The sequence below is a fragment of the Lutra lutra genome, chromosome 14 (genome assembly GCF_902655055.1).
Source record: "Lutra lutra chromosome 14, mLutLut1.2, whole genome shotgun sequence".
NCBI classification, from domain to species: Eukaryota; Metazoa; Chordata; class Mammalia; order Carnivora; family Mustelidae; genus Lutra; species Lutra lutra.
Genome location: NC_062291.1, coordinates 81,026,873 through 81,053,876, shown reverse-complemented (window position 1 = coordinate 81,053,876; position 27,004 = coordinate 81,026,873). Strand labels below are relative to the sequence as shown.

General features: G+C 48.6%; 1 protein-coding gene across 2 annotated transcripts in view; it reads left to right on the top strand.

Annotated features, from left to right (window-relative positions):
* The window catches only part of CPXM2 (carboxypeptidase X, M14 family member 2), a 127,458-nt gene that overhangs the window by 17,138 nt on the left and 83,316 nt on the right, over positions 1 to 27,004 (top strand). For both annotated transcript variants that reach the window (XM_047703218.1, XM_047703219.1), the window contains exon 3: positions 15,452 to 15,561. In XM_047703218.1, the coding sequence (XP_047559174.1) occupies positions 15,452 to 15,561 (110 nt within the window). The remainder of the gene's footprint in view (positions 1 to 15,451; positions 15,562 to 27,004) is intronic.

Here is a 27,004-nt window from a genome sequence, read left to right as displayed (position 1 = left end):
GTCCATGGTTTACATGCAAGTTCACTGTGTTGTACGAAATTCTACGGATTTCGACGAATGTATAACAACACATAGCTCCCATTGTAATACCATCCAGAATGGTTTCACTGCCCTAGAAATCCTTAAATAAGTAGGTCCTTTGCCTACTTATTTCTGTTTCCCTTCCCTGATCCTCTGGCAAACCACTGATCTTTTTACCGTCTTCCGAGTTTTGCCTTTTCTGTAATCTCGTGTGGTTGGAATCATGAAGTATCCAGCTTTCTCATTTCTTTCACTCAGTCATATGCACGTCAAGATCCTCCATGCCTTTTCATGGCTGATAGCTCATTTCTTTTTATCACTGAATAATATTCCATTGTCTGGATATGGTGCATACGTTTGTTTCTCCACTCATCCATGCAAGGACATCTTGGTTGCTTCCAACTTTTGGCAATTATGAATAAAGCTGTTATAAATATTCATGGGCAGGTTTTTGTGTGGCCACGTTTTTAACTCGTTTGGGCAAATACCAGGGAGCACAATTACTAGATCATATGGTAAGAGTATTTTAAGTTATATAAGGAATTTTGTCTCTTTTATAGGACCTCCACTAACAAAAAAAATTGGTGGTACTATTTGTCCCTTTTTTTTTGTCCTTTCAGTATGCATTCCAAAATCTTGACAAATTTGTTACCACATCACTGATGTGATTTTCTGTGTAATATATCCACTCTTACTGCTTCATGTAGGCTATTTCCTACTTCTATTTTGAAATAAAGCAGACATAGAAAAATTAAATAATGATATATATGTTCTTTTAGCAAATATGTATAAAGCTAGCCCCTGTGCCACCATCACCAAAGTCAAGAAGGAGAGACTTGTCAATCTTCTCGATCACATCTGTATCCTGTCCACTGTAGAGATGACTTCTACCTCAATTTTAACAGCTTTTCTTCATAATTTTACCACTTATGTTTTATCTCTAAGTTAGTTTGGCCTGATTTTGAAATTTATAGAAATAGAATTATGCTATGTATATTCAGTCATACATACCTTATAATTTTCTATTAACGTTCTATATTTGTTGAGTTACTTCATTTTCCTTACTGGGTGGGTTTCCGTCATAAGGCTACACAACAATTTTTTTTTTATCCATTTCAGTGCCGATGGATGCTTGACTTATTTCCAGTTCCTGTATTTTATGAAAAGTGCCTCCATGAAAACTTCTGTGCATACATCCTAACCCCCAAGGGCTTAAGTTTCTCTAAGTATACATACATTTAGATGTGCAATGGCTGGGTTTAGTTTCACTGTTGAACAAAAGCTCAATTGTTTCCCTCCGTGGGGCAGGGGGCACGCCATTCTCACTTCCTGTCAGCATTGTGTGGGCTCTAGGCTTCACATTCTAAATAACTGTTCTATGAGCAGACTTTAGGATTTGCCAGTCTGACAGGTGTATGATGGTGACTCACTGTGATTTCATTTGCATTTCCTAATTATTAATGAGGTTCAGCATCTTCTCATAGATTTGTCATTTGAATATTTTTCTGGTGACATTTCCGTTCTATTTTTTTCCTTATAGATTTACCCATTCTGAGTTTGAATTTTGATTTCATAATATTGGTAGCAAATACTGTTTTTTGCTTTTCATTCTTGTGGGATCTTAATGAACAGAAGTTCTTAATTATCATGTAGCCAAATATATCGATTTTTTTTTCTTTTAGGTTGCTACTATTTGTGACTTGTGTAAGAAATCCCTTCTTACTCCAACGTCATGAAGATATTTTATACTGCCTTCTAAAGCTTTCTTTCTGTTTTTATTTTCCACAGTTAGGTCTTCAAATACCTGGATGGACTTTGTTTATTTATGATATGAAGTCAGAATTCAATTTTATTTTTTCCTTGTTTCCATGCTGTTTTGCAAAGCTACCTCTGTCTGTTGGGGATTAAGAGTCCATATGTGTATGACTTTGTTTTCAGTCTTGCTGTTCTTTATCATTAATTCATTTTTCTACCCATACATGGGTATGGCTAGAAATACCTTACTCTTCTAACTACTACAGCATTTTAACATATGATATCCAGTAGAGCAGGACCTAGTTTTTCTTCAAAAGTTGTGGTTGTTCTTGACTCATTGTATGGACATACACGTGCACGTGTGTGAGCACGCACATATATTTACACCACCCAGTCAGGATCTTCAAATATCTTTCCAAAAACTTTTGGAATTTTGATGACAGTCTCATAGATTCCATAAATCAGTTTGGGAAGAATTAATGTATTTACAACATTAAGTCTTCTAATCCATGAGCATGGTATATCTCCCCACTTGCTAAATCTTTTTACGTATCTCCCAATGGATCTTGCCCATCTTTATTAGATTTATTCTTAGATATCTGCTATGTTGTGATGCTTTTAATTTCAGTTTTCTAACTCTTTATTGCCAGTATACGGGAAGGCGAATTTTTTCTATGCTGATTTATACCCAGCAACATTGCTAAACTCTTACTAAAAACAATTATTTGCATATTTACTTGGATTTGAGTACCAAATCATAATGTAGGCTAAATGATGGCAATTTTGTTTTTTCTTTCCATTTCTTAAACTTTTTCACTTATTTTTCTTTACTTCATTGGCAGAGATCCCAGGTTAAAAATAATGGCTCTTTCCATAGGTTTTAATTCTGTCTTTGGGTTTGTAGTTTTCTTAATATTTGGCCTTATTTTCTTTTAAAGATTTATTTATTTATTTTAGAGAGAGGGAAGGAGAGAGAGGAGGGGCAGAGGGAGAGGGAGAGAATCTCAAGTAGACTCCTTGCTGAGTGTGGAGCCTGACGTGGCTCTCGATCCTACAATCCTGGGACCATGACCTAAGCCAAAATCAAGAGTTGGACTCCTAACTGACTGAGTCACCCAGGTGCTCCTGGCCTTATTTTAAATACTTTTTCTATACTTAGGATGAACAATTTCTAAGAAAAATATTTTCCCCATTATTACATGAAATCACTTTCAAAGGTACATTATTGCTTGAAGTCTTTTGGGAGCTATAGCTCATGTTCTTTTTTGTGGAATTTTGTCCTTCACAGATGGCACCTCGGTGTTTGTGCTTCACTCATCTTTCTTTTTTTTTTCTTTTTTTTTTTTTTTTTAATATTTATTTATTTGACAGAGAGACACAGCGAGAGAGGGAGCACAAGCAGGGGGAGTGAGAGAGGGAGAAGCAGGCTTCCCACCAAGCCGGGAGCCCGATGCGGGGCTCGATCCCAGAACCCCGGGATCATCACCTGAGCCGAAGGCAGACGCTTAACGACTGAGCCACCCAGGTGCCCCCTTCACTCATCTTTCAATGAGGCAAAATGCAGCCAGATTTCCTCCACTGGGGGGCAGTTGCAGCTCTTTCTCAGATCTACAGGTTTCGACTGGGTCGGCATGCAAACGCTCTGTACAGTTTTCAGTTTCAAGCAGATCTTTATCTTCTACATATTTTTGCTTCCCTGAGGTGCTGATTTCTTTCCTGGCTGCAGTTCTTAGATCCTCTTTTCTGATGGGATATGTGGGAGAACAGTAATTACTTTCCTATGCTGTCATCAGTGTTCTTGTCTTTGCCCCACAGTGTCCTTCTGTGTGACAGTTGTCCCTCCTTCCTGTCCAGTTTTTTTCTGAGAGTTTCTGATCCAAGCAGTTGTGGAAAGCTGATGGGGGTCGGGGAGGAGAGGCAAGCACCTGGCCACTGCAGAAAGCCAGATCCAAGCTACAGATGGTGTCGAATTTTCAGTTTTCTCGTTGCTGCAGACCCTGGACTTCAAAATGGAGGCACACAAGAGGGATGAAGTGTTTTTTGTCCCTCCTCTGGACATCTCCATTTTTTCTCCAGCTGTCTCCATCTGACTCAGCTGTGGGGAATAATCTTGCACATCTGGCACTAGGTGGAAGCATTGTTGAGACTCTTTCCTTTTGAGAATCTTTGTAGGTTTTTAGGATATGTTTGGGAGATGTTGCAAAAGTTTAAACTAGAATTCTCTTAAGTTTGTGATACATCTGTACAACTGGTGATTTTATAAGGTACGTTAAAAAACCTGGAACACGGTGTGAGAAAGTTTTTTTTTTTTTTTTTTAAGGAATCTTAAAGCAAAACAAAAACTTTCATTTTGAAATGACTAGAGATCCTTGGGAAGTTGCAAACAAATGGGTCCTATGTACCCTTTACTCTGCCTCCTCTGGTGCTGACCTTTTGCATAACTGCGGTACAATAACAAAATTCATAAAACGTATTTAGATTCCACACATTATCTGTGTGTGTGTATGCATATGTGTGTATAGTCCTGTGTCCTTGTACCACATCTGTCATTTCATGGGAATACCATCATAGAGAGATACAGGGCTGTGCCTTCAATGTGGGGCTTCCTTGTGACATCCCTTCCTAGCCCCATACCCTATCCCATAGTCCTTAACTCCTCACAACCTCTAGGCCGATCTCCATCTCTACAATTTTGTGTTTTCAAAAATGTTAGATGAAGTAAACCTTATGGTATATAACTTTTGAGATTGGCTTTTTTAACTCAGCATAATTCTCTTCTTCTCTTTAAAAATTGGACAAATAGACTTAGTTGGTATTAGTATGCTGTAGCAGTCAGGAAAAGCAAAGTCTTTTTATTATTACTATTATTATTATTATTGAAGTGTAACACACACAGAAAAGTCTGGAAATCTTAAGAGCATAACACATTGGATTGTCATATGCTCCACTCATGGGTTAATGTTAATGCACTATATTAACTACCATTTAGATAAGAAATAGGTGACCAGACCAATGAGGCCTCCCTCCTACCCCAGTTAGTCACTAGCCCTGTTCCCTTTCAAGGATAATCACCATCAGAGATTCCTTTTGCCTGTTTTTGAACTTAATATTCATGGACTCGTACACTGTGTCTGATTGCTTTCACTTAATAGTATGTTTATGAGATTCCTTCGTGTTATCGTATACGGTTATGATCCGTGTATTTTCAAGGATTTATAGTATTCTGTGGCATGGATATACCCCCATTTACTTATTCATTCTCCTGTTAATGGATGTTGGGGTTGTTTTCAGTTTTCGGCTCTCATAAATAGTGCTTCTGGGATCATTCCTGCGTGTAAGTCTTTTGGTGTATGTGTGAGTGAGATTCTGCTGGGTGTCAGCACCGTGGTAGAGTTGCTGGGTCACAGGGCCTGTGCATTTATATCTTGAGTGGATTCCCCTGGAGAGTTTTCCACATGGGTTGTCCCCGCTAACACGTCTCTACCTGTATTGTTGCTTTGTGTCCTTGCCAACATTTGATTTGTCTTTTTAATTGCATTGATATTGGTGTGTGGGTCCCGACATTTCATTGTGGTCTTGACTGGCATTTTCCTGAAGACAGATGGCCAACACTCATTCACCATCAGCATATCTTCTTTTGGGAATGCCTGCTCGGATCTTTTGGCTCATTGTTTTTCTTATTGATTTATAGGAGGGTTTTTTGTATGTTTGCCTTTTTTTTTTTTTTTAAAGATTTTATTTATTTATTTATTTATTTATTTGTCAGAGTGAGAGAGAGAGAGTGAGCACAAGCAGGGAGAGCAGCAGGCAGACGGAGAGGGAGAAGCAGGCTCCCCGCTGAGGAGGGAGCCAGACTCAGGATTCCATCCCAAGACCCCGGAATCATGACCTGAGCCAAAGGCAGACACTCAACTGACTGAGCCACTCAGGTGCCCTTGTATGTTTGCTTTTCTTAAAAATACCGTGGATGGGAGCACCTGGGTGGCTCAGTCGTTAAGTGTCTGCCTTCGGCTCAGGTTATGATCCCAGGGTCCTGGGGTCGAGCCCTGCATCGGGCTCCCTGCTCAGTGGGAAACCTGCTTCTCCCTCTGTCCTACCGCTGCTTGTGTTCCCACTCTCACTGTCTCTCTCTCTGTCAAATAAATAAATAAAATTTTTAAAAATACACTGTGGCTGTGAGTCCTTTGTCAGACGTACACACAGCAATATCTTTCTTGCACTTCCCGGCTCACCCTTCACCTCTGATAACCGTGTCTTTTGAATAACAGATGTTCTTAATTTAATACAGACAAATCATCAGTATTTTCCTTCAGTGTTTTTTGTTACATGTTTAAATTTCTTTCGCCTACTGCAAGATCACGAAGACATTTCCCTCTGTTGTCTTCTAGAAAAAGACTTCCTTTTGCAGTCACTTATTTCCATTAAAATTCTTGATTTAAATAAAAATACAAAGGAAGAGGACAGGTGGTCCTTGGATATGGAAAAATTCACAAGGATAATCAGCAGGTGATTGAATTTTGAAACCATAATTCCTCCTTTTTTGGCTTGATGAGCAACATAGAAAGAACAAAATACTAGCTTTCCGCAGCGTGTGGGCTAAGGATGATAAGTTCTGTTGGCTCATGAAACACGTTCGCTCATTTACTTGGGAAATACTGATGGCTTTGGGGCTCCAGGGATGGACACTCGCGGTTGCTGCCCCAGGGGAGAGAACAGGAGGCTTTGTGTCTTTTCTAAACAGGGGTGGGGTGGGTAGGATGAGAGAGGTGGGTGTCAGGGAGCAAGTCTTGGAGGCTTTCAGTGAGCAGCCACCAGATCAGAAGTCAGAGCCGCTGTGATGCAGGTGCCCTGGGCACGGTCTGGGCAGGAGGCTTCAGCCCTCCGATACTGCTCCCTGAGGATTTCCTGTCCCTGAGCCACAGGGCCAGCACAAGGCAAGCTCCCAGCCTCTGTAGCTTTAAGGGAGGAGACACCAGCCAGATTCTGAGGGTCTCACAATCACCTGGGAACCGAAGAGACCAGGGCCCTTCTGCAGTCCTGTTCTTTAGGGTCTCTGGGGAGGGCTCTGAATAGCAGTGTTTTGTTTTTGTTTTTAAGATTTTATTTATTTATTTGACAGAGAGAGACAGCTGGAGAGAGAACACAAGCAGGGGGAGTGGGAGAGGGAGAAGCAGGCTTTCCTCGGAGCAGGGAGACCTGATACGGGACTTGATCCCGGGACCCTGAGATCCTGACCTGAGCTGAAGGCAGATGCTTAATGAGGGAGCCACCCAGGAGACCCTTAAACCGCAGTGTTTTTTAAAGCTCCCCAGGAGGTTCTGATTCTGGTCTTGGGCCACCGTGAGAACGCTGGGAGAAGGAGGCCTGCGGTGAGGGAGGTGCTTTCTGAGGGTGGCTGGACAGGGCTGACATGAACTCCTTTTCCCCAGACCCAGAGGGGGGACCTGCCCCTCTGGGAAGCTGGGCGTGTCTGAGACCCGCCAGGAGCCATCACAGACCCACCCTCCAGCGCAGTAGGGCTGCTTCCACCTTCTCACCCATGGAAGGGCATGTCAGCTCCAGAAAGGTGAGGGACAGAACGTCATATGTCAGAGCTCTTCGATTTATGGCAACAGTAGGGCAGTGCACTTGTCCCCGCCAGTGCTCTCGAGGTCTTGGCGAATTCTTCGCTCTGCTTTGAGCTGATGATCACAGAAGGCCCACTGGCCTGGGCCTCTGCTCAGCCAGCTGGGGATGCCCGGCACAGCCCCACTGCCTTTCTCCATCGTGACCCCAAACACCACCACGAAACTTGGATTTGTCTCCCACTCTTGGCTTTTCAAGTCAAGCAGGTGGCGTCCCAGCCGTGCCTGGGCTCGTACGGCGTACCTGATCTTTAAATTATAACCCGCATACTTAGCTGTTTAACTCTGTGGAAGCTTCCTCCAGTCTTGTTTGTATACGTGTAAAATGGGGATGAGGACGCCCTTCTCTCCCTGTCCCTGGGGAGATGAAATCACAAGATGCCTTCAGAGCATCGGGCTCAGGGAGTTTGCCTGCACGTTTGCCCTATCGCTCCCCACATCCTTAGTCTTTTAAAATACTTGTCGTGACTTGTCTGTCATGACGGCTGCCCCCCAGACAGATTGAGGTTTTGGGGGTGGGATGTTGGTGCCCCAGACCCAGAATTCTAACTTACACTCTCCATTAGGACCTCACCCTGTAACTCTGGACCACTGGGGCCTCCACTGGGAGACCAGTGCGTTGTGCCTGCCCATAGCTGTTTTGTGAGGTGGCCGCAACGCAGAGAATTTAAGCTTGGGTCACACTGAATGAAGTGTGTGTGTGTGCTTGTCAGAGGGGGGAGGTAGAACAGGCCCCAGTCCTGGTGGACGGTGCCCGCTCGACACAGGGCCTTCTCATAGACTCACACTGCCTTTAGGAGCCATGTGGAGTCATCTTTGATGACTGTCACCCTCTTTCCTTCTGGTTATGACACATCTCTTATCTCTAATATCTTCCTGAAGTCTTCTTTCTCCCGCCCATTTTCACGTTCTCCTCCCCCACCTGCTTCTGAGGATTACTCTTTGTCCTTTTAGAAACAATAAGAACTTGATCATATAGGAGTTTTTGTGGATTTGTTCTGTAGGAGGAGCAGGGAGCAGTGCTGCGGGGGGCTCTGTGGCTGCCGTGGGGACCCTGCGGGATCCCTGGCCCACAGATTCCGTGCAGCCCGGCCGGGGCTGGGCTGGGGACTGGGGGTGCTCAGCTTCCCCGAGGCTCCCCAGCTCTCTGTGAGCCTGGCAGTGATCTCCATTGACATTACGGTCTTGGTTGTAACACAGGCATAGTTCAGTTCTGGCTTCCAGCCTTTTGACTTTCTGATCGTGGCCATTTACTGAGCTTGGAAGCACTTGTTTCTTCTCTGTTCTACTCGCTCATTGGGGCAGCACTTCCGGCCCCTCGGTGAAGTGTCCTGGTGGGTGCAGATGAGCCCTCCGTGGTGGGGGGGGGGTATGGTGGCCGACAGCTCCTTGGACAGGGCAAGCTGTTTCTCTGAGAATTTAAACCAAAGGAATTCTCACTTCTTGTTCTAGCCTTGCTCTAACCTCACAATGCTGGAGTGCTTCGGTTGGAGAGTTCTCTGGGCTTCTTTTGGAGGAAGTAAGTACTGCATAGCGTACTCAACTCTTCGCATCTGCTGTGCGTGTCTGTGGGTCTCTGTGTCTCTGGCTCCTTATTCCAGAAGTTCTTTCAGCAAGACTGTCTGGTTCTGGTGGGAGGGGTACATGTTCTAAGTATTAGCTCTCTGAAAATGCCCTTAGTTACCTGGACTGTTGACTGGTAGCAGATTCTAGATTCTGATTTGTTTTTCCTGAGCTCTGCGGTGCACAGGCGGCCAGTGAGAAGTCTCACGTTGGTCTGAGTATCACTGTCTTGTTCCTCTCCAGCAGTCGGACAAGCCAGGGACCAGAGCTGGGCTCATGGTTTGTCTCCTTTCTACCCTCTCTGCCTCTCCCCGAGTTCCAATTTTGAAGATGCGGAGGCTGATTCATCCTGTGGATTCTGTCTGGCTGCTTTCTGCCCCTGGGGTTATAATGTTAGCAGCAGTCCTCTATTGTGCCCAAAACCAGGGACCAGCTGAGTCACTGAAGTTCTCCAGATGTCACCTCAAGGAGTGGGAAGTGGTCTGGAGCTTTGGCCCAAGGTCATGGAGCCTGGTGGCCAGATGTGGTCAGCCTGCCATTTCCGGCTCCTTTTCTTTGTATGACTCTTCGGACTTTGAGAGCTTGGAGTGCAGCTGGAGGGAGGAATGGTCCCCGGGACCTTCTGTAGGCCTCTGCAGTGTGGGGGACCTGAGGGAGTTTTAGTGCCGTAGCAACAGGGGAGACAAGCCTCACCTGACTGGGTCTGAGGCCTCCGGACTGTTCTGTAGGTTTTCGATTTCCTACCTCCACCTTTCTCCTGATCGGCCGAGTGTGCTTGGCAGTGGTTTCTTAATTGTCCTCCGCAGTATTCTTTCCAATGTAGTGTTGTTCTGCTTTGCGGGTGGAGGGGCAGCTCATTTTGCTCATTGTGGGCCTTAACCAGACCTGCCGAGAGCCTTAAGGATGATGTTTGCAGGGTAGGAAGAAGAGGGGAGAAATGAATCAGGTGGAAATATGCTGAAATTCATCCGAGTTAAGTATTTAGTACGGACATCGCAGTGCTCTGTATTTTGAATTAACTTAGGAGCTCTAAATCAAAAGCTATTTGAGCTGTCCTCCACTGTCCTGTCCTTCAGTATAGGAAAACCCTTCATTTTCCTAAATGTGGAGATCCCTGGGTCAGACCTTCAACGTAAGTCATTACGATAGGCCTAGGAACTTGTTGTCCACAATAACATGGTACTGGCTAGGATTTTTGCCTTGTCGACCCTTGCATCAAGGCAGGTAGGATAGAGAGGTTGTGCTAAATATATTACTTTATGTGTAAACACTGTATTAATTAAAAAACAAAAAAAGTTGCAAATGTGATTCCTGGGAGGCAGGGAGCTCCCAGCTGGGGTAGCTTGTGTCTCTGTCGAGCTGAGCGGGCATGGTGGTGCCCCAGCCCTGCGGGTGGCGATGTGGGAAATGCGTGTTGAACCAAATTTCACTGAGGGTCATGGGAATCGAGGCAAAGCCTACGTCAAGCAGGCATGTCGTGGCAGGAAGGGAACAGAAGAACTGAGGAAGGAGAAGTTCCAGTGGGGGGGGGCGCAGAGGGACAGAGGGGAATTCCACAGGTAAAGACAGCATAAGCGCCTCCGTGACCCCTCCCCGGGCTTCTGCCATCTGAGTGTGCAGGGACAGTCTGCTGGAGGAGGAGAAAGTCACCGCAGCCTTGGAGAGCTTCTTCAGCAGTGGGCTGTGGAAGGCGGTGGGGACACGTCCGTGATGACAGTCACCTCCGGAGCGGGATGGCTTGCTGCTGCCAAGCAGGACTCACATATGGAAGGTGGTGGAATGGTTTGGTCTTCAGAGACACTCACGGGAGGGTCCCGAGTTGAAACCTCAAATGAGCGACTTGACTGCTGCTGGCGGAGGTGGCGTCTGTCATTGCGTGGATGCAACCGGGGCACCTGTGTGACCTGCTCAGGGGCAAGGGAAGGACGACGCTCTGGGAGCTGGAGGGTGACAACCCTGAGCTGCAGGGGAGGAAAAGGCTCCCTGAACCAGGAAGAAGGAAGGGGAGAAACAGAAATATCATTGCTGGGGCCTGAATATTTGGGACCCCCTGACACCCAGAATTCCCAGGTTGAAATCCTAGCCCCTAAGGTGATGGTCTGAGGAGGCAGGGGCTTTGGCTTCTGTCCTGAGGGTGGAGCCCTCATGAGCGGGGTTAGTGCCCTCCTGAGAGGGACCCCAGAGAGCCACCATGTGTGGCTAGGTGACAAGTGGCGGCTGAGAACCAGGCAGCACCCTCCCGCCCGCCCCAGCAGAGGGCAGCTGTGCCGATGCCTTCATCCTGGGTGTTCCAGCCTCCAGACAGGCGAGCGATAAACTTCTGTGTCTAAGCCTCCTGCCCATGGGGCTTCATTATAGCAGCCAGAGCCGACTAAGACTTACATTGCAGCAACTCTGGATTGGGAGTAGCCAAGAGGGAGCGGACTTGGGGAGGGAGAGGAGGCCACCGAAGGAGGAGAGCCACCGTGCCTGGGGACCAAAGCCCGAGTGCAGAATGCAAAATCCAAAAGAGGGGAGGGGGACGTGGGGCTGGAGAACGCATGTCACCAGGGGGGTGGGGGGGGGGGGTGGGGAGCGGGGGCGGTGTGGGACCTCCCACCCCACCCCGCAGGGCAGCGCAGGCTCCAAATGCCCCCTCCAACGCGTGCGCAGCGGGGAGCTGGAGACTGGCATCCGCCCCCTGCCTACAGCACCTGACTTTGGTGGGCAGACTGGAGATGCGGGGGGCCAGGCCCTCTCTGGGAGGAGGGGTGTGACGCTGCGTGCAGCCACTGAGGCGGGGTGGTGTGGCGGGAAGTGCTGTCAGGATTTGTCTGGTCCTCCAGGGGCACATGGTCCGTGGTTTCTGCGGGCTGGGTGATAGGGCTCTTGGGGCTCCCCCTGCACCTATCCCGTGTCCCTGCCTTGGCCCCTTCTGGGAGCTTCCTACCATGCCCCCAACAATCTCCATTCCTGCTTATGTTAACCACTGTTGGTTTCTAACAGCCAGAGATGCCCCAGCGACTTCCGTGCGTCGGTGACTTTGCTGTGGCCTTTCTCAGTGTGGGGCTGCCTCGAGTGTCTTTAGTAATGGCATGGGTGACAGACAAGGCTTCCAAACAAAACCAAATTCTCTGAAGATGGTGTCTTCTGGTAAGGGAATAAAACATCCTTATTAGGATTCAGGGAAGCCAGTGTTTGAGTGCAGTCTGAGTGTGTGTGTGTGTTTATCTGGGCTCCTCACCAAAGATGTCATCAGCTGTGCTGTGGACCGAAGGAGTGACTTTTCTGGCCCACGCTGTCACATCATATCAAGAGTGGGCGAGAGTGGACATTTGTCGGATGGGGCAGCTGACAGCGGTGCTGACTCTGGGACTCTGCACTTGCTTTGTGGGCCTGATGGTTGAGCCCCTCGAGAGGGCTGGCATTGAGCTTTTGGGTTGATATTAGATGTGCAGTTGATAAACACCCCACTTCTGGGCACTTTCTTCCCCACCTTGTGTATCCTGGTGAGAGGATGTGTGGGGCATCCACTTATCAATGTAAGAGTGATCTTGGTGAATATGCAATCTTATTCGGTTCCTTTTTGAATTAAAGTATGCATGTGCATATGAGATGTTCTCTTTTCCTGGAAGAAATGCTTTGGGTAACAATTATTCTTCATTATTTAACTAATAAATAATATTTAATTTGTGTTGTCCACCTGACCACCTAAATGAGTAATAGGGTTTGCTCAATGGAGTACCTGAAATTCAGCACTTGCTGTGTTTTCTGCTAAGAGGGAGGGATCAGGGGATGTGAACACATTTGACAGAGCTGTGAGACAGTCTCACTGAAATGGCAGTGAATCCTTTTGAATTCCTGATGCTCATGTGAGAAGACCGGGCTTCTGAACGGAGCCCCAGGACATGGGAGGGACAGACCAATTCCCTGTTCTCTGTCCGGGTCTGAAACCAAAGCTGGCGTATCTGGCAGAATCGAGATGCAGAGGCCACTGCCAGGACACAGGGAACCGTCCAGCAGAAGCACTGACCGGCCAGTGAGGTGTCCGGGCCCAGGCGATGTGGGTTTCTCTGCGGATGCTGATGTGACTGAAGCAGGGTGGACTGGGACTAGGTGACAAGGAGAAGAGGGGAGCAGTAGGAGGGTAGTAAGAACTGGGGACAGTGGGCAGCATCTTTAGCTGAGGAAGCCCCGAGCCCAGGGTCAGGGCCATGGCTGAGAGGCAGGTTGAAGAACATCCCGGAATCTAACCTCCCAGAGAGGATAGATAGTGATCCTGACCCTCAGTCCTTGCCCTGAATCTCGACCAGGGCCTCAGGTGCCTACCAATGACCACTGAGGTCTGAGAGGCTGGAGGGATATGGCCCAGAGAGGCGAGCAGCATGGAAAGAAGGTGCCGTCCATCCTGAGGCCACTGTGGGACGGCGTGGGGGCTCAGGCTCTGGATCTCACAGCCTGAGCCCAGGGACCGAGCTGCAGAGGGGCAGGTGTGGCTACTGCTGGGTCAGCACGAATAGGTTCCATGACCAAGCACAACTGGTGGAGGCAGGCCACGTGGATTTCTGAGTAAGCGTGTAAAATATCTTTGCTCAGTGCTCTGACACTTGGTCAGTTTCCAGTAGGCATGATGGAGAATTAATCTCTTAATATTGGGACCAAGGAAATGCCACCCATGTGCATCAGAGGCTGGGAAAGTGCCCAGGGCAGATCCTAGTGAGGGAAGGAGGTTATGATAACTAGAATACCCTCTGTGAGGTCAGCCTTGGGTGCTCAGGCATGCTTGCTGCCTAGATCCCCCGGGCCATATCCCACCCTGGCTGCATGCCCTCCCCATTCATTCTGTGGTCCCCACTGGATCCACACCCTCGTCCCCCATTCACTGCATGGTTCCTGCTCCCCTGGCCCCCCACTTGAGGTGCGGCCCCCTCTGGCAGAATCCAGCTGGAGCACCATTGCTCACAGTGCCACCTGAAGCCTCCTGGGGTCTCCTGCTGTGTCAGTGGGCAGCAGGGGCACCGTTACTCCCCTCTTGGTGCTGCTCACCACTCTGGGCCTTGGTACCTCTGCCCCCTCCTCCTAGCAGAGATGGCTGGTGCATGTGAACCAGCCCAGGCAGCCATATGGCAGACGTGGCAGGATCAGGAAGCAGCCTGGAGCCAAGAATCTGGAGGCCAGCATCCAAGGTCCAGCTCTGCTGCTGGAAGGGATGCCTGGGAAGGCTCACCTTGAGTCTCCGGGCCTCGCCTTCCTCCTTGAGGACTCAAGGGGAGGACTAGAAAGTGTCTCGGGGCCTGGTGGGTCTGAGTCCCTCTGACAGCGGCCCTCTCAGGCTGACTTTTGTCCCCAGCGGTTTGCAGAGCACCGGTCGCAGCTCCTGTCTTGCCGATCTCCCCCAGCATCTGGAGGCCAGAGGGCTTTTGTTCCCTGCCAGGGTTTGTCATGGATGGACAGATACCTGCACCGCCTCAGGTCCCTGAGGACACCGATCTCAGCAGTGAGCCGCACAGATTTTCAAACGTGCCTCTCACAGGAGGGATTTCTCACACTTCTAGTAGAAATAGATTTTGCTTCTTCCCCAGAGTTGGTATTTTCTTTAACCAGGGTCAGATCGGAGGAGACAGATAGTGTCACTCGGAGACTTCCAGCCCCAATGTGGGCTGGGCAGTGAGAACAACAGTTCGGGGGTCCGGAGGCCATGGGATCCGGCCCCGAGCTGTTGTTAAAGCTCTCACCCGCAGGGACGCTGGTCTGGACAGGGAGTCTGGCCAGGGGTCTGCCCACGTGCCAGCGTCTTATTTCAGGAGCAGCTTGGACCACACTGTAGCTCGTAGCTGTTCTCAAAACTGCCAGTTTTGCCAAGAATGGAAAACAATAGATTTTTTTTCCTATTTATATGGCCTTGCTTATTAGCATGCACAATACAAAGGCCAGAGTTGCTGAAGCAAAATCAACATGTTCTGATTAATCTGCAGAACTCAACCACGGGATTGCTCCGAAATTTCTGACCAATAGCGCTCCCTGGCTGAGTCGTTAATTGGAAACAGCCTCAAACAGTAGCAGGGACAGCAACAGAGAGAAGGAGTATCAGAGCACAGACAGCCAGAGAGGAAGTGCCGAAAAGAAAGGCGGTTGGGGGGCGCCTGGGTGGCTCAGTGGGTTAAGCCTCTGCCTTCGGCTCAGGTCATGATCTCAGGAGCCTGGGATCGAGCCCCACATCGGGCTCTCTGCTCAGCAGGGAGCCTGCTTCCCCTTCTCTCTCTGCCTGCTTGTGATCTCTCTCTGTCAAATAAATGAATAAAATCTTTAAAAAAAAAAAAAAAAAAAAAGAAAGGCGGTTGGCACACTGTTGATGGTGGAGTTGAGCGCATCTGTCTGGACATGCCGGACATACCCCGGGGCGGGGGGCGGTTCAGGGGCAAATGGGAAAAGGGGAGGTCAGATTTAGAAAACCAGAAACTTGCCTTTGAACATCTGTCTTTGTTTTTAACAAGCACTGTCCTTTCTAGGTTGCCCACCTCTTGGTCTGGAAACCTTAAAAATCACAGACTTCCAGCTTCACGCCTCTACCTCCAAGCGCTACGGCCTCGGGGCACACCGAGGGAGACTCAACATCCAGGTACCAGTGGCACAGGAGGGTTCTGGTGGCTTTGATTGTTGTTCTGGCCGGAGATGGAGCCTGTGATTCGTTGAGCTTGGGCCGCATACCCTGTGTAGTGTTGCAAATGCATTAGCCCCACATGTCCCACCAGGAAGGGTGATGCCTCAGATGCTCGTCCTAGAGGGAGAGCCTGACAGGAGACTTCAGGTATGTGTCTTCTGCAAAAAACCTTTAGTGCAAAGGCTGCTGGTACCTGGAGCCGGGTCGGCCTGCCTCCACCTGTTGGGCTCTGCCCCTTCATGTCATCTCTCTGGATTGGGCAGGAGGGGGGCGCTGACCTCCAGCCACATCAGCAACCAGTGCTTTTGTCCTCTTCCCCTCTACCAGTGATTCTCACCAGCATCCACACCCCTTCCAGGCTGTTCTGTGGCTCTCCCCAGGTCAGACCTTTAGTGGCTCTCTTGGGCCCAGCACCTCATGTCTCGGCCTCCTTCTCTGAGGCTCAAGGGTCATGCGAACTTGGCCTTCACTACTGTGAAGGTCCTGCTCCAGGCAGGCAAGCTCCTCCCTGCACAGCTGATACACCGCACAGTTCTTGGCTTCTTGCCTTTCCTCTGGCAAGTCCCCCTGCCAGCCACCCCTTGCCCTCCCATCCTGCCAGGCTGCGTAAGTCCTGCAGGATCCGTGAGGATCGACTCCTCGTGCTGCTGTCACATCATATCATAAATGCAGCCACGTGGGCCACACGCACTCTTACTCTCTTCCAGTTCTGGAGGACAGAAGCCCCCTTGGACTAAATCACAGTGAGGGCAGGGCCGTGCTCCTTCTGGAGCTGGAGGCGAGGGTCTGTGTCTTTGTCATTTCCAGCTTCTAGAGGTGCCTGCATTCTTCCTAAGCCTCTGGGTCCTTCTTCTGCTTCCCTCTTCCACTTTTAAGGAGCTCGCGATGACACCGGGCCCTCGTGGATGCTCCAGGATCACCTCCCATCTCAAGCAATCTTAATTACATCTGCAAGCTTCATTTCCTTTTACCAGATAGCCCAAGTGTTTCCAGGTCCCAGGGTTAGCGAGTTGGCGTCTCTTTTGGGGAGGGGCGCTATAGCACCGGCCCATGCAGGGGGCCTTTTGCCTCCTGCTCCGGCTCCTGCTGTTCCCTCCCTTCCCAGTTCAGCATTATGGTCACCCTCTGTCCTGTGTGCGTCTCGGTATTTCAGCATCTCTCCCCGCTGCTCTGTAATTCCGTGTAATTCCGTCTGCGCATGCGCCATCTCCTCCAGCTTCCCGGGAGGGACGTGGTCCTTCATCCCTGAGACCTGGGCCGCCTGAGCACCGCGCCAACACCTCATGCTCTTGGCGGTCCCCGAAAGCAAGCTGCAGGCGGCTGCTGCGCCGCTGGGGACCGGCAAGGGCGGACGAGGCCCATGGCCAGGAGCTCGCGGGCTCAGGGGTGTCTGATCCGAGCCCCCGCTCGCCGCGCCCGCTCTTCTGTCCTCCCTCCACACTCAGCCCCATCCACAGAGCTTAAAGCTGCTCAACCAGTAGCACTTTGCAGGCCAGGATTCCGGCAGCATGTTTCTAGAACCAACATTAGTGAAGTCCCAAGTTTGGTTTGTGTAAGTAGGGCTGTTTTTTAATGAGAGCTGATAAGAAACCTTGGGCTGTGTACAACTGGACGTTGTGTTTCTCAAGAGGATGAAGTCTCCAGGTTTCACAAGAATGACCCGTAGGGACGTGAGCACCTGCGGCTCGGTGAACAGGGTCCGGGCTTCCGTGGAAGCTAAGTGAAGGCTCGCGGGGCTGCGTCCCAATGGCTGTGGGCCTGTTTTCATGCAGCAGTGAGAGGAGCTGTCAGCTAACGCCTTGAACGCTCTCTCTGTAAGTGCAATTACCTTTGTTAAAGAGGCAGTGTTCACAGTTACCTGTGCTTTCAGTCAAAAATTGGAAGGCACTGTTAGTCCTGAATTTGTTGGTAGGGGTGGGGGGGGTCATGTTGTTCCAGTTGGGAATTCGACTCCTGGAGTGGGCGGATGGAGCATAGGGTGGGGGTGTCATAGTGCGGGGGTCCTAGGCACGTGGAGTTCAGACCTTGGCCTTGACACTTCTGGATTTTGGGGCCTTGGAACTATTATCTTATGGCTCCAAGCCTTCACTGCCTCACCAGAGAAGAAGGAGTCCTAAGAACTCATAGGATTTGTCGAGCAGTGAAATTAGGTGATTTATAATTTTAAAACATTTGCTGGATCATTTCACTTTTCTGTTTGTAGCTTCTCGGTTCTCTTGGAAACTTCCAGCCAGGCTTGTGTGACTGTCCCCTCTTAATTCTTATGGGGTGCTGTCCCTCCCTGAATGCGGGTGACTTGTTTCCTTGGGTGTTATTTGCCTGCCCCTCCTTGAGCAGAATCCCCAGGTTAGAAGGGGCTTGGTCTCTCCTCTCCCCTCCTCCCAGCCCAGAACGTTGCTCAGCACCCAGGACGTGCCCGGAGGGGTTCAGGTGAAGACCTGCCTTGCCTTTATTGCACCCCACAAGGCGTCCCCTTGCTGGACTGTCATCCAGCAGGGAGCAGCCGGCTGGGCTGTCCTTTGGTCCTTGTCATCTTTCCCGGCTACTTCATCCTTCGCCCCAAGGAGGCACAGCCCAGGGAGAAGGCAGGCACCCTGAGCTCAAGTGTGGACAGACCCACCCTCCTGACTAAAGGCAGGAGGAAGTCGGAGAGTCATTGAAAACCTCTTTAGGGCTGTTTGTCCTTATGTGGATTTATTATTTCTCTCCAGTGCCCTACCATTTCCCCAAATGCCCTGAGAACAAAATCTCTGCACGTGCTCTTACAATGGGAGGTAGCTGCTTTGACAGGCCAGCCACTGCCCCCCAGCCCTTGGGTGCCCCCCACCCCCGCGGGTGAGGTGGGGTTAACCGCAGAGAGCGGAGTGTTGCCTGCAAGCTGTGTGAGGGCCTTCAGCACGGCCCCCACGGGGACATAATGACTAGGTCGGGCTCCTGTTGTGGTTCTAACTTCCCGAATCAGTCCCCATGAAGCCTGATTTCACTGCCAACAGGTGTTCTAAAACACACCTTCCCACGCATGCCGTTTGAAGTGCGGGTTAAAAATATCTTCTCATCTGGCTTCAGAGTATTTTGTAGGTGTGTCCCGCTAATGGGATTTGATGTGTGAGAAACGTCAAGGTGTCAGAATTAGAAACTGTTCAGCTGCCGCGGTTCAGGATGTGAGTGGGGTGGCCCAGCCCCGCAGGCTCCGCTGCGGTCCCCGGGCGCACGGGGCAGGCTTTGCCGCGCGACCTGGTTCCGCCCATGATCAGCCCAGCGGCTCTAGGCAGGAGGCCCCTTGTCTGAGGCTCGGTGTCTTCATCAGCGAATCGAGGCCCCACCACCAGCACTGCCACCTTCTCACAACGTGAGGATCCCACAGAGTAAAGAAAGAATTATCTTCGTTGATTTCCAAATGCCGTGTTTGCACCTGTCTGAACCCGAGGGGGCTCGGGTGCTCTATTTCTGGGTGCTTGTGGCTTGATTCCTTTCCCCGCTCGCCCTTGTCCCCGAAGCCTGGCTGCTTCCTCGTTCCTCCCACCCCCTTCCAGCGTGCTGCCTTCACTTGTAGTTTCTTTCTTTTTCAAACTCCAGTCCTATCACTGTGGCTGTATTTCATTGTTTTAAGCAGCTCATGTTTTTTCTTAAGTGTGCCACGGTTTTTTAGGATGGATTTTTTTTTTTTTTTAATCTTCCGATTCCATAGATTTTTGAGTATTCTGGCTCGAACTCTTGTTTTTCCTGTGACCTCATTTTTCAGAGTGCCCGGATGGAGCTTTTACGGAATTGTGTTTGCCACATTACAGCAGACATTCTTTTCTTTGCCTTCGTCCTTTTGAGCCTCGCTGACCATCTCCCATCTCCGGGGCTTGTAAACTACATGGACTTCTTTCTCATGGGCCTGGAGGCTGGGAAGTCCGAGGTCAAGATGCTGGTGGACTGGGTGTCTGAAAAGCACCCTGGCTTCCTGGTTTGTAGGTGGCTACCTCCTTCACCTTCTTCTGTGTTCCCAGGTGGTGGAAGGAACTAGGGGCTCCGGAGCCCTCCTTTATAAGGGCTCTAATCCCACTCACAAAGTCTCTACCCTCATGACCTTGTCACTTCCCTGAGACCCTGCCTCCTAACACCATCGCTTTAGGGCTTGGTTTCAACATACGAACTTTGAGGGAACAAGTACAGTCAGTCTGTGGCACTCTTTTTTCCTCGTTTTAAGCAGAAGAGTTTGGAAGAATGAAAGCACCTTATAACTCCACTTATAACCTCTTTTTTTTTTAACAAGTAGAATTTTACTGATGTTTATTTAATAATATAAGTTTAGAGAAAAAAAACAAAACTCTGTTCACATTTCTTCATGTCGAGGGAAGATAGATCTTTCAGGAATTCAAGGAAGAGGTCCAGTTCAGCAGGAGGGCAAAGGCTTGTCCTCTCACCTGTGACTGTCCTTCCAGACTACCTGGAATCCTCTAACACCAACCCTCTTGGGAGCACGTGATCTCATCTGGAAACAACCATGGGTTCTGCTTCAGGAGCAGCCACAGGCAGAGCAGAACCGAACATCTGAAGTCTCAAAGAGAACGTTTCAGCGGTGAGCTCTGTGGTCACTCTTGGATCATCGTTCGCCTCTGGTCGGTCTGAGGAGGTGGCTCTCCACCCAGATGGGTCATTTAATGTCAATTTGTCACATGTCCTCTCCTTGCAGAATCTTCTGAAGACCCCCACAAGATTTCCCATGGCTCATAAACTAAGCAAAGTGGAGTCCAAGACCATGCCACTCCCTGAGGGATCCCCCCCGCCCCCCATTAGTACATTGGGTGCCTTCATTGCTGCAAATCCTTGAGCAAATTAGAGTAGCACTTGCTGCTTCAGAGCACTGGGTTTAGATTTCCTTCTCAAGACTCTACATCTGTGGTTGGTGAGTAGGAGCCTGACATGGACCCGAAGGGTGTGGCTGGAACTCAGGATGTCACCACAATTCCTGCCTGGAGCCGGGACTACGAGACAGTCGGTGCAGATCAGAGTTTTGAGGAAAGAGTTGACATTTTGAGGTCACAAGAAAAAAGTTGCCACCCTACACGCATACCTCCAGATGTCTCTGTGGCGCCTGCTCACGGTCCTGTGGCATTCTGTGGCCCATGTCTTGTCTCACTGGAGTTTGACCCCCGAGAGATGTTCAGGGCTGGTCCCTCTCTCAGGAGGAAATGTCTGGTTGTAATGACAGCCTCTGTCCGAGCCATTTCTCAGTGCCGCTGTGAAGCCAGCCACAGCTCCTCTTGGTAGTCCTTCCCCTCAAGGAATTCTCTGGAACACCTGGATTCTGATACTAAGATCCACTTCCGACGTTCAGATAATCTTCTTGTACCTGAAATGAGGTGAAAGCCTTGAAGATGGCCGATGCCTGTGGCTTCAGATGCACCCCCCCACCCCACCCTGTCCCGGGAAGGCCTGAAGTTGGTTATGGGACATTGAACCAGGTTTCATTCTGGTGTCCAAGCTGATGTGTGCGGGCCCGTCCTGTTGTCTGTCTGTCACCTTTGGTCCTGAGACACCTGGTGCCCTACTTTGCCCAATGTGAGGGCCACCTGGGGTAGGACTGTTTTCTCCCATGTCATCCCGTGTCTACCCCACTCCTGCTTATCACCGGAGTCCTCTGCACCCAGAGTCCTCTGACCCCACAGCCTGTCTGTCCCACCCGGTCATCCGGCTTCTCTGGGCGCTCGGCCTCCAGGCTATTCTTGGCTCACAAAATGCTGCTCTAACTCTCCAGGGCCTGGGTGGGGGCTGGGAGTGTGCGAGGTGCACCAGAGGCGGAAGGAATCCTAGTGGGGGTGGCTTCTAATCCAAGGAATGTCCTGCTTGCTCTGATAAAGGGATTTTCTGCTCTGTGTGGCTTTAAGAAGCAGTCTGGAGACAGGGTTTAGAGGCCAAAATGCTGGAATTTTGGATGTTTGGATTTTTATGGGAATAACAGGACCAAACATTCTAAATCATGAGTCTCTTGGAAAATTGAAAAGGAGAATTTACCAGAATGGTGATAATGCACCGTTCTTATTCTCCAGAAGCTTGCGTCATAAACACCCGAGTGGGAGAAGGCAAAGAGTAGGAGAACAGGGAAACAAAAGGAAGGGGCCCTTTGGGGCTCCCTGGCCTGGGAACCACAGATTATTAAGGAACCACAGGCCTTTCTGGTTCAGATGTGGATTTTGTTACTTGCTTATGTGAATTTTCTTGACTATTTTATGAAATCTCATGAAATTGATATTTCATTTCAGCTTCAATATACCCGGAGGGAAACTGTTTTGGAGATAAGGGAATTGAAGTCAGAGGTTAAATGGCCTGCCCCAGCCTCACAGCTAATGAGAGCCGAGCTGAGACTCAACCTCAAGGTTTCTGGCCGCATTTTCGCCCTTGGTTATCTCCGGTACTCACGAGAAGGTTCAGTGTGTTCTCCTGCTTGTGGCCTCAGCTGGCATCATCCCGTGACTCATTGCCCTGGCCGCCGGCTTGAGCACCGCCTAGTACCTTCACTGTGGCAGGGCCAGAGGGGCCCGAGGGCCACCAGCAGTCTCGGGTGGGGGCCTCACATCCATTCACCTGACACGAGCCAACTGGGCCTCCACGGATACTGACTCATGGGGGGCGGGCCCTCTGCGTGGTCTGTCCCACCCCGCGCAGGCGGGCCTGCCTGTCTCGGGGATGTGGACGGGGTGGGGGTCAGTCGGTGTTCTGGGCCTCCTAACAGTGTGCGGGTAGAGAAGCCTGCATGAGGAGGGGATGGTAGAGCGGGATGGAGAGAGGAGAAGAGAGAAGAGAAAGATCAGAGCAGACACTTCATTGACTGGGGGATCCGTCGACTGATTGATTTCATGAACACAAACCCACCTCCGGTGGGAGCAAGAATAGAAATGGTCCTATAGTTTAGCAAATATTTAGGGAGGACCTGCCATGATCTGGGCCTTGTCTAGGTGCTCGGGATACTTTGGAAACCCAACGGACATAGATCCTTGCCATCTGAGAGCTTCCGTTCTAGTGGGGGAGGCACACGAAAGCAGGGAATGTAATAAAATAGAGCTTTTCTAGCAGCAGAAGTGGTGAGTGTTATGGAGAGAAAACACACCAAATTTAGAGCTGGCAGCGGGGGTCAGGAGGGCAGGCTCTGGGGAGGAGATGAGCTGTCATTAAAGGCATGCATGGGTGGCTTCATCGAGGAGTTGGTACTGAGGCTGAGTTGGCTTAAAGGAGGTCATCAGGGAGTCAGGCAACTGTGGGAGGAGACCTCCAGGCAGTGGGAATGTCTTGAGCAAAGGTCCTGTGGTGACTGCCTGTGTGGCACTCCCCTGGAGGAACAGGAGGCTGCTGTGGCTGGAGCAGGGTGAGCCTTGGAGGGGAGGAGCAGTAGAAGGACTTTGCCTTTGACTTTTGTTCTTAGGTCAGTCGGGGGAGCCCTGGCAAGTTGCTGGGTGCAGGAATGACATGCCTTGATTTCCAGGTGAGAAGGACAAACCCGGTTGCTGTGTTGACTTAGGGGAGCAGCGTGGAAGCAGGGAGGTCTGTTGGGGCATGGCTTGGCACCCTGAATGGCGGTGGTGGTGGGAGGTGGTTGTACTTTGGCTGTTTTGAAAGCAGGATGAGGCTGGATGACATCTGGATGAGGGGTGCAAGAGATAAGAAGGGGAGTCAAGGATGCCTCTGGTGTTTTTTGGCCTCTGATAATCAAATGGGGAAGTGAGACTATTAAAAAGAAAGATTACCAGGGAGGGTGGGACTAGAGCCTGGGCTAAGCGCTCAGAAGGAAGCCCCGCATATTCGTTTCCTTGGCAACTGCAAAAGCTCTGCAGACTGGGCAGCTTAAAACAACAGGGATTTGTTCTGTCACGATTCTGGAGGCTGGAAGGCCAACCTCCAAGTGGTAGCAGGGCTGCTCTCCCTCCAGAGCCTCTGGGAATGAGGCCAGGCTCCTCCTGTGCCTCCTCCAGCCTCGGTGGCCGGGGCATCCTGTCGGTTCCCTGGGCTGATAGCTGCACCAATCACGTCTCAGTCTCCAGGGTCACAGGGTGGTCCCCCTACCATCTTCCCTCTGTGTGTATCTGTCTCTGTGTCCAGATTTCCCCTCCTTGTAAGGACATCCGTCATCAGAGTTAGGGCCCAGCCTACTCCAGTCTGACCTCCTCTGCACTGATTTGATCTGCCTTGACCCCTTTCCCAAAGAAGGTCACACTCTGAAGATGCAGGGGTTTGGATTTGTATATATCTTTTTGGAGGACATGATCTTTTTGGAGGCATAACACTGCAGTTCTCTAACCCAGTGAACCTGCCTCAGACTGTAGATTGAGGAGACTTCCCCGTGGGTGGGTACTTGGGCTAACACTTGAAGCAGGATGAGAAGCCATGAGGTTATCTGACAAAGGGTTGCTGGAGGGGGAAGAAGAATCCCAGGTTGAAGGGAATGGCATGTACAAAGGCCCTGTGGTTTTAGGGAACAAGACAAGGTGTTCTCTTTCATTAGTCATCAAGAAAATACAAAATACACAATGAGATATGACACATAGGCACCAGAATGGCTTTAAGGAAAAGGGACAGTATGAAGTTTAGGTAAAGAAGTGGGACAATAGACACTTGTAAACAGTGCTGAAAATGTAAAATAGCACAGGTTTGGAAATGTTTTTGGGATATCTATTAATGTTCAACACTCTGATACCTGTTCATCTGACAAATTCACTCTTATGCCTAAAAGAAATGCATTCATGTGCACACGATAAGGCAGGGACAGGTAGGTTCATGGCACCACTATTCATGACAGCTTAAAATGGTAACAAGACACATACCCATTGACATACTATGAATAAGTCACCCTATATGCGCATGATGGAATATTACACACCAGCAAAAAAGAGTATGTTATTGCTACCTGTGATAATATGGATTGATCTCACAGATATAACATTGAGCAAAAGAAGCCAGTAGAAAAGTAGAAGAGAGTAGTTATGGTAAGATTCATTTACATAAAATTTAAAAACAGAAAAGCCAATCTGGAAGTCAGAGTAGAGGTTATTGTTGGGGAGCAGGTGATACTGGGAGGTGGCCAAAGGGGGGCTGTGGCAAGCTGGTCATGTTCTATGTCTTGATCTGGGTGTGGACACGTGAGTGAGTGTGCAGTAAAATTTATTGAACTTAGGACTTGGGCACTTTTTTTGGATATATCTTGTTTTTAAAACATTTATTTTCAAGTTGTATTGAAACTTGAGATAAACGATCAAATCATGTATCTGTTCTTCTGCTTTACCATCGTATTTCAGATATGAAAGTATCCTTCTCTTCGGTTCTTAATAATTTAATTCTGGTACAGGGACACCTCTTGGATATTGTGGGTTCGGTTCTAGGCCACCTCAATAAAGTGAATATTGCCACGAAGGGAGTCAAGTGAACTTTTTGGCTTCCCAGTATGTATAAGTTATGTTTACACTATACCATAGTCTCATAAGTGGGCAGCAGCATTATGTCTAAAAAGCAAAGTATATACCTTACTTAAAAAATACTTTATTACTAAAAAATGCTGACCATCATCTGAGCTTTCAGGGAGTCATAATCACTGGTCACGGACCATTGTAACTAATGTGATAATAATGAAGTCTGAAATACTGTGAAACTTACCAAAATGTGACACAGAGACATGAAATAACCAAATGCTGTTGGAAAATTGGCACCAATAGACTTGCTTAATGCAAGGTTGCTACAGACCTTCCTGCCCCAAACCCTAAAAAAAATATCTGTGACATCCGATAAAGTGAAGCACAATGAACTAAGGTACGGCTAGGCAGGATGACTATTTAGTTACTAACATGATTTTAATATTTTTATATAATGTAAACATCAGACTCTTTAAGGGAGTGATTTTTTAAAAATTTTTTCATTGAGGTGTAATTGACATACATTATATTACTTTCATGTGTACAATACAGTGATACAATGTTCATACATATTGTTGATATTTGTGTATATTTCAAACTATATATATATAATATATATATTATATATAACATATATATAATATATAAGAAATGAAACTGATATATATACACATACATATATATAGTGTATATTTCAAACTAATCACTAATCAAATTAAGTCTGGCTAATATCCATCCTTATACATAGAAATATTTTTTTCAATGAAAACTTTATTAAAAAGCTGGTAAATCATGGAAAGGAGGTTGATTTGATTTAAATTTTAAAAGTGAATGTTAAGAATATGATGAAGGAAGTTAGGTGATGAAGGAGAAGAAGGGGCCATAGCAGGAGGTAGAAATGAATTCATCACTGCCTATAGTAGGGAGTCAACAGGGACTTTCTAAGAAAATATAGAAGAAGCATATTGCACAAAGGTATTTTTTTTTATGTTCAGTTAACCACTGCATAGTACATAGTTAGTTTTTGATGTAGTGTTCAGTGATTCATTAGTTAAGTACAACACCCAGTGCTCATCACAGCACGTGCCCTCCTCAACACCCATCACCATGTTACCCCCTCCCTCCCACCTTCCTTCCCTCTGAAACCCTCAGATTGTTTCCCAGAGTCCATAGTCTCTCAGGGTTCATCTCCCTCTCTGATTTCTCCCTCTTCAGTTTTCCCTCCCTTCCCCTATGGTCCTCCGTGCTATTGCTTGCTCCACATATGAGTGAAACAATATGATAATTGACTTTCTCTGCTTGACTTATTTCTCTCAGCACAGTCCCCTCCAGTTCCATCCATGTCGATGCAAATGGTAGGTATTCATCTTTTCTGAAGGCTGAGTCATATTCCATTGTATATGTGAAGCACATCGTCTTCATCCACTGGTCTGCTGAAGGGCATCTCAGCTCCTTCCACAGTTTGGCTATTGTGGACCTTGCTGCTATGGACATTGGGGTGCATGTGTTCCTTCTTTTCACTACATCTGTATCTTTGGAGTAAATACCCAGTAGTACAATTGCTTGGTCGTAGCACAAAGGTATGTTAGGTAAGTTATATAGTTACTAAATTAATCACTGAAACAAAGATGCACCTTTAAAAAAGGATAAGAAATGAAACTGATAAACATGGGGGAAGAAAGAGAGAGCAAACCAGGAAACAGACTCTTAACTAGAGAGAACAAATTGAGGGTTGCTGGAGGGGAGGTGGGCGGGGGTGTGGATGAAATGGGCAATGGGGATTAAGGAGGGCACTTGGGATGAGCACGGGGTGGGGAGGGGTGGGGGGACCTAGGGAAGTATCGAATCACCAAATTCTACATCTGCTACTAATACCACACTGTCTAACCGGATTTTAAATAAAAACTTGAAGCGACAACCACAGAAAAACCAAAAACAAACAACCCCCAAAAAGAGTACATAGAGAAAGAGTAAAAAGCACTTATAGTTCCAATAAAAATAATTATTTCAGAGGA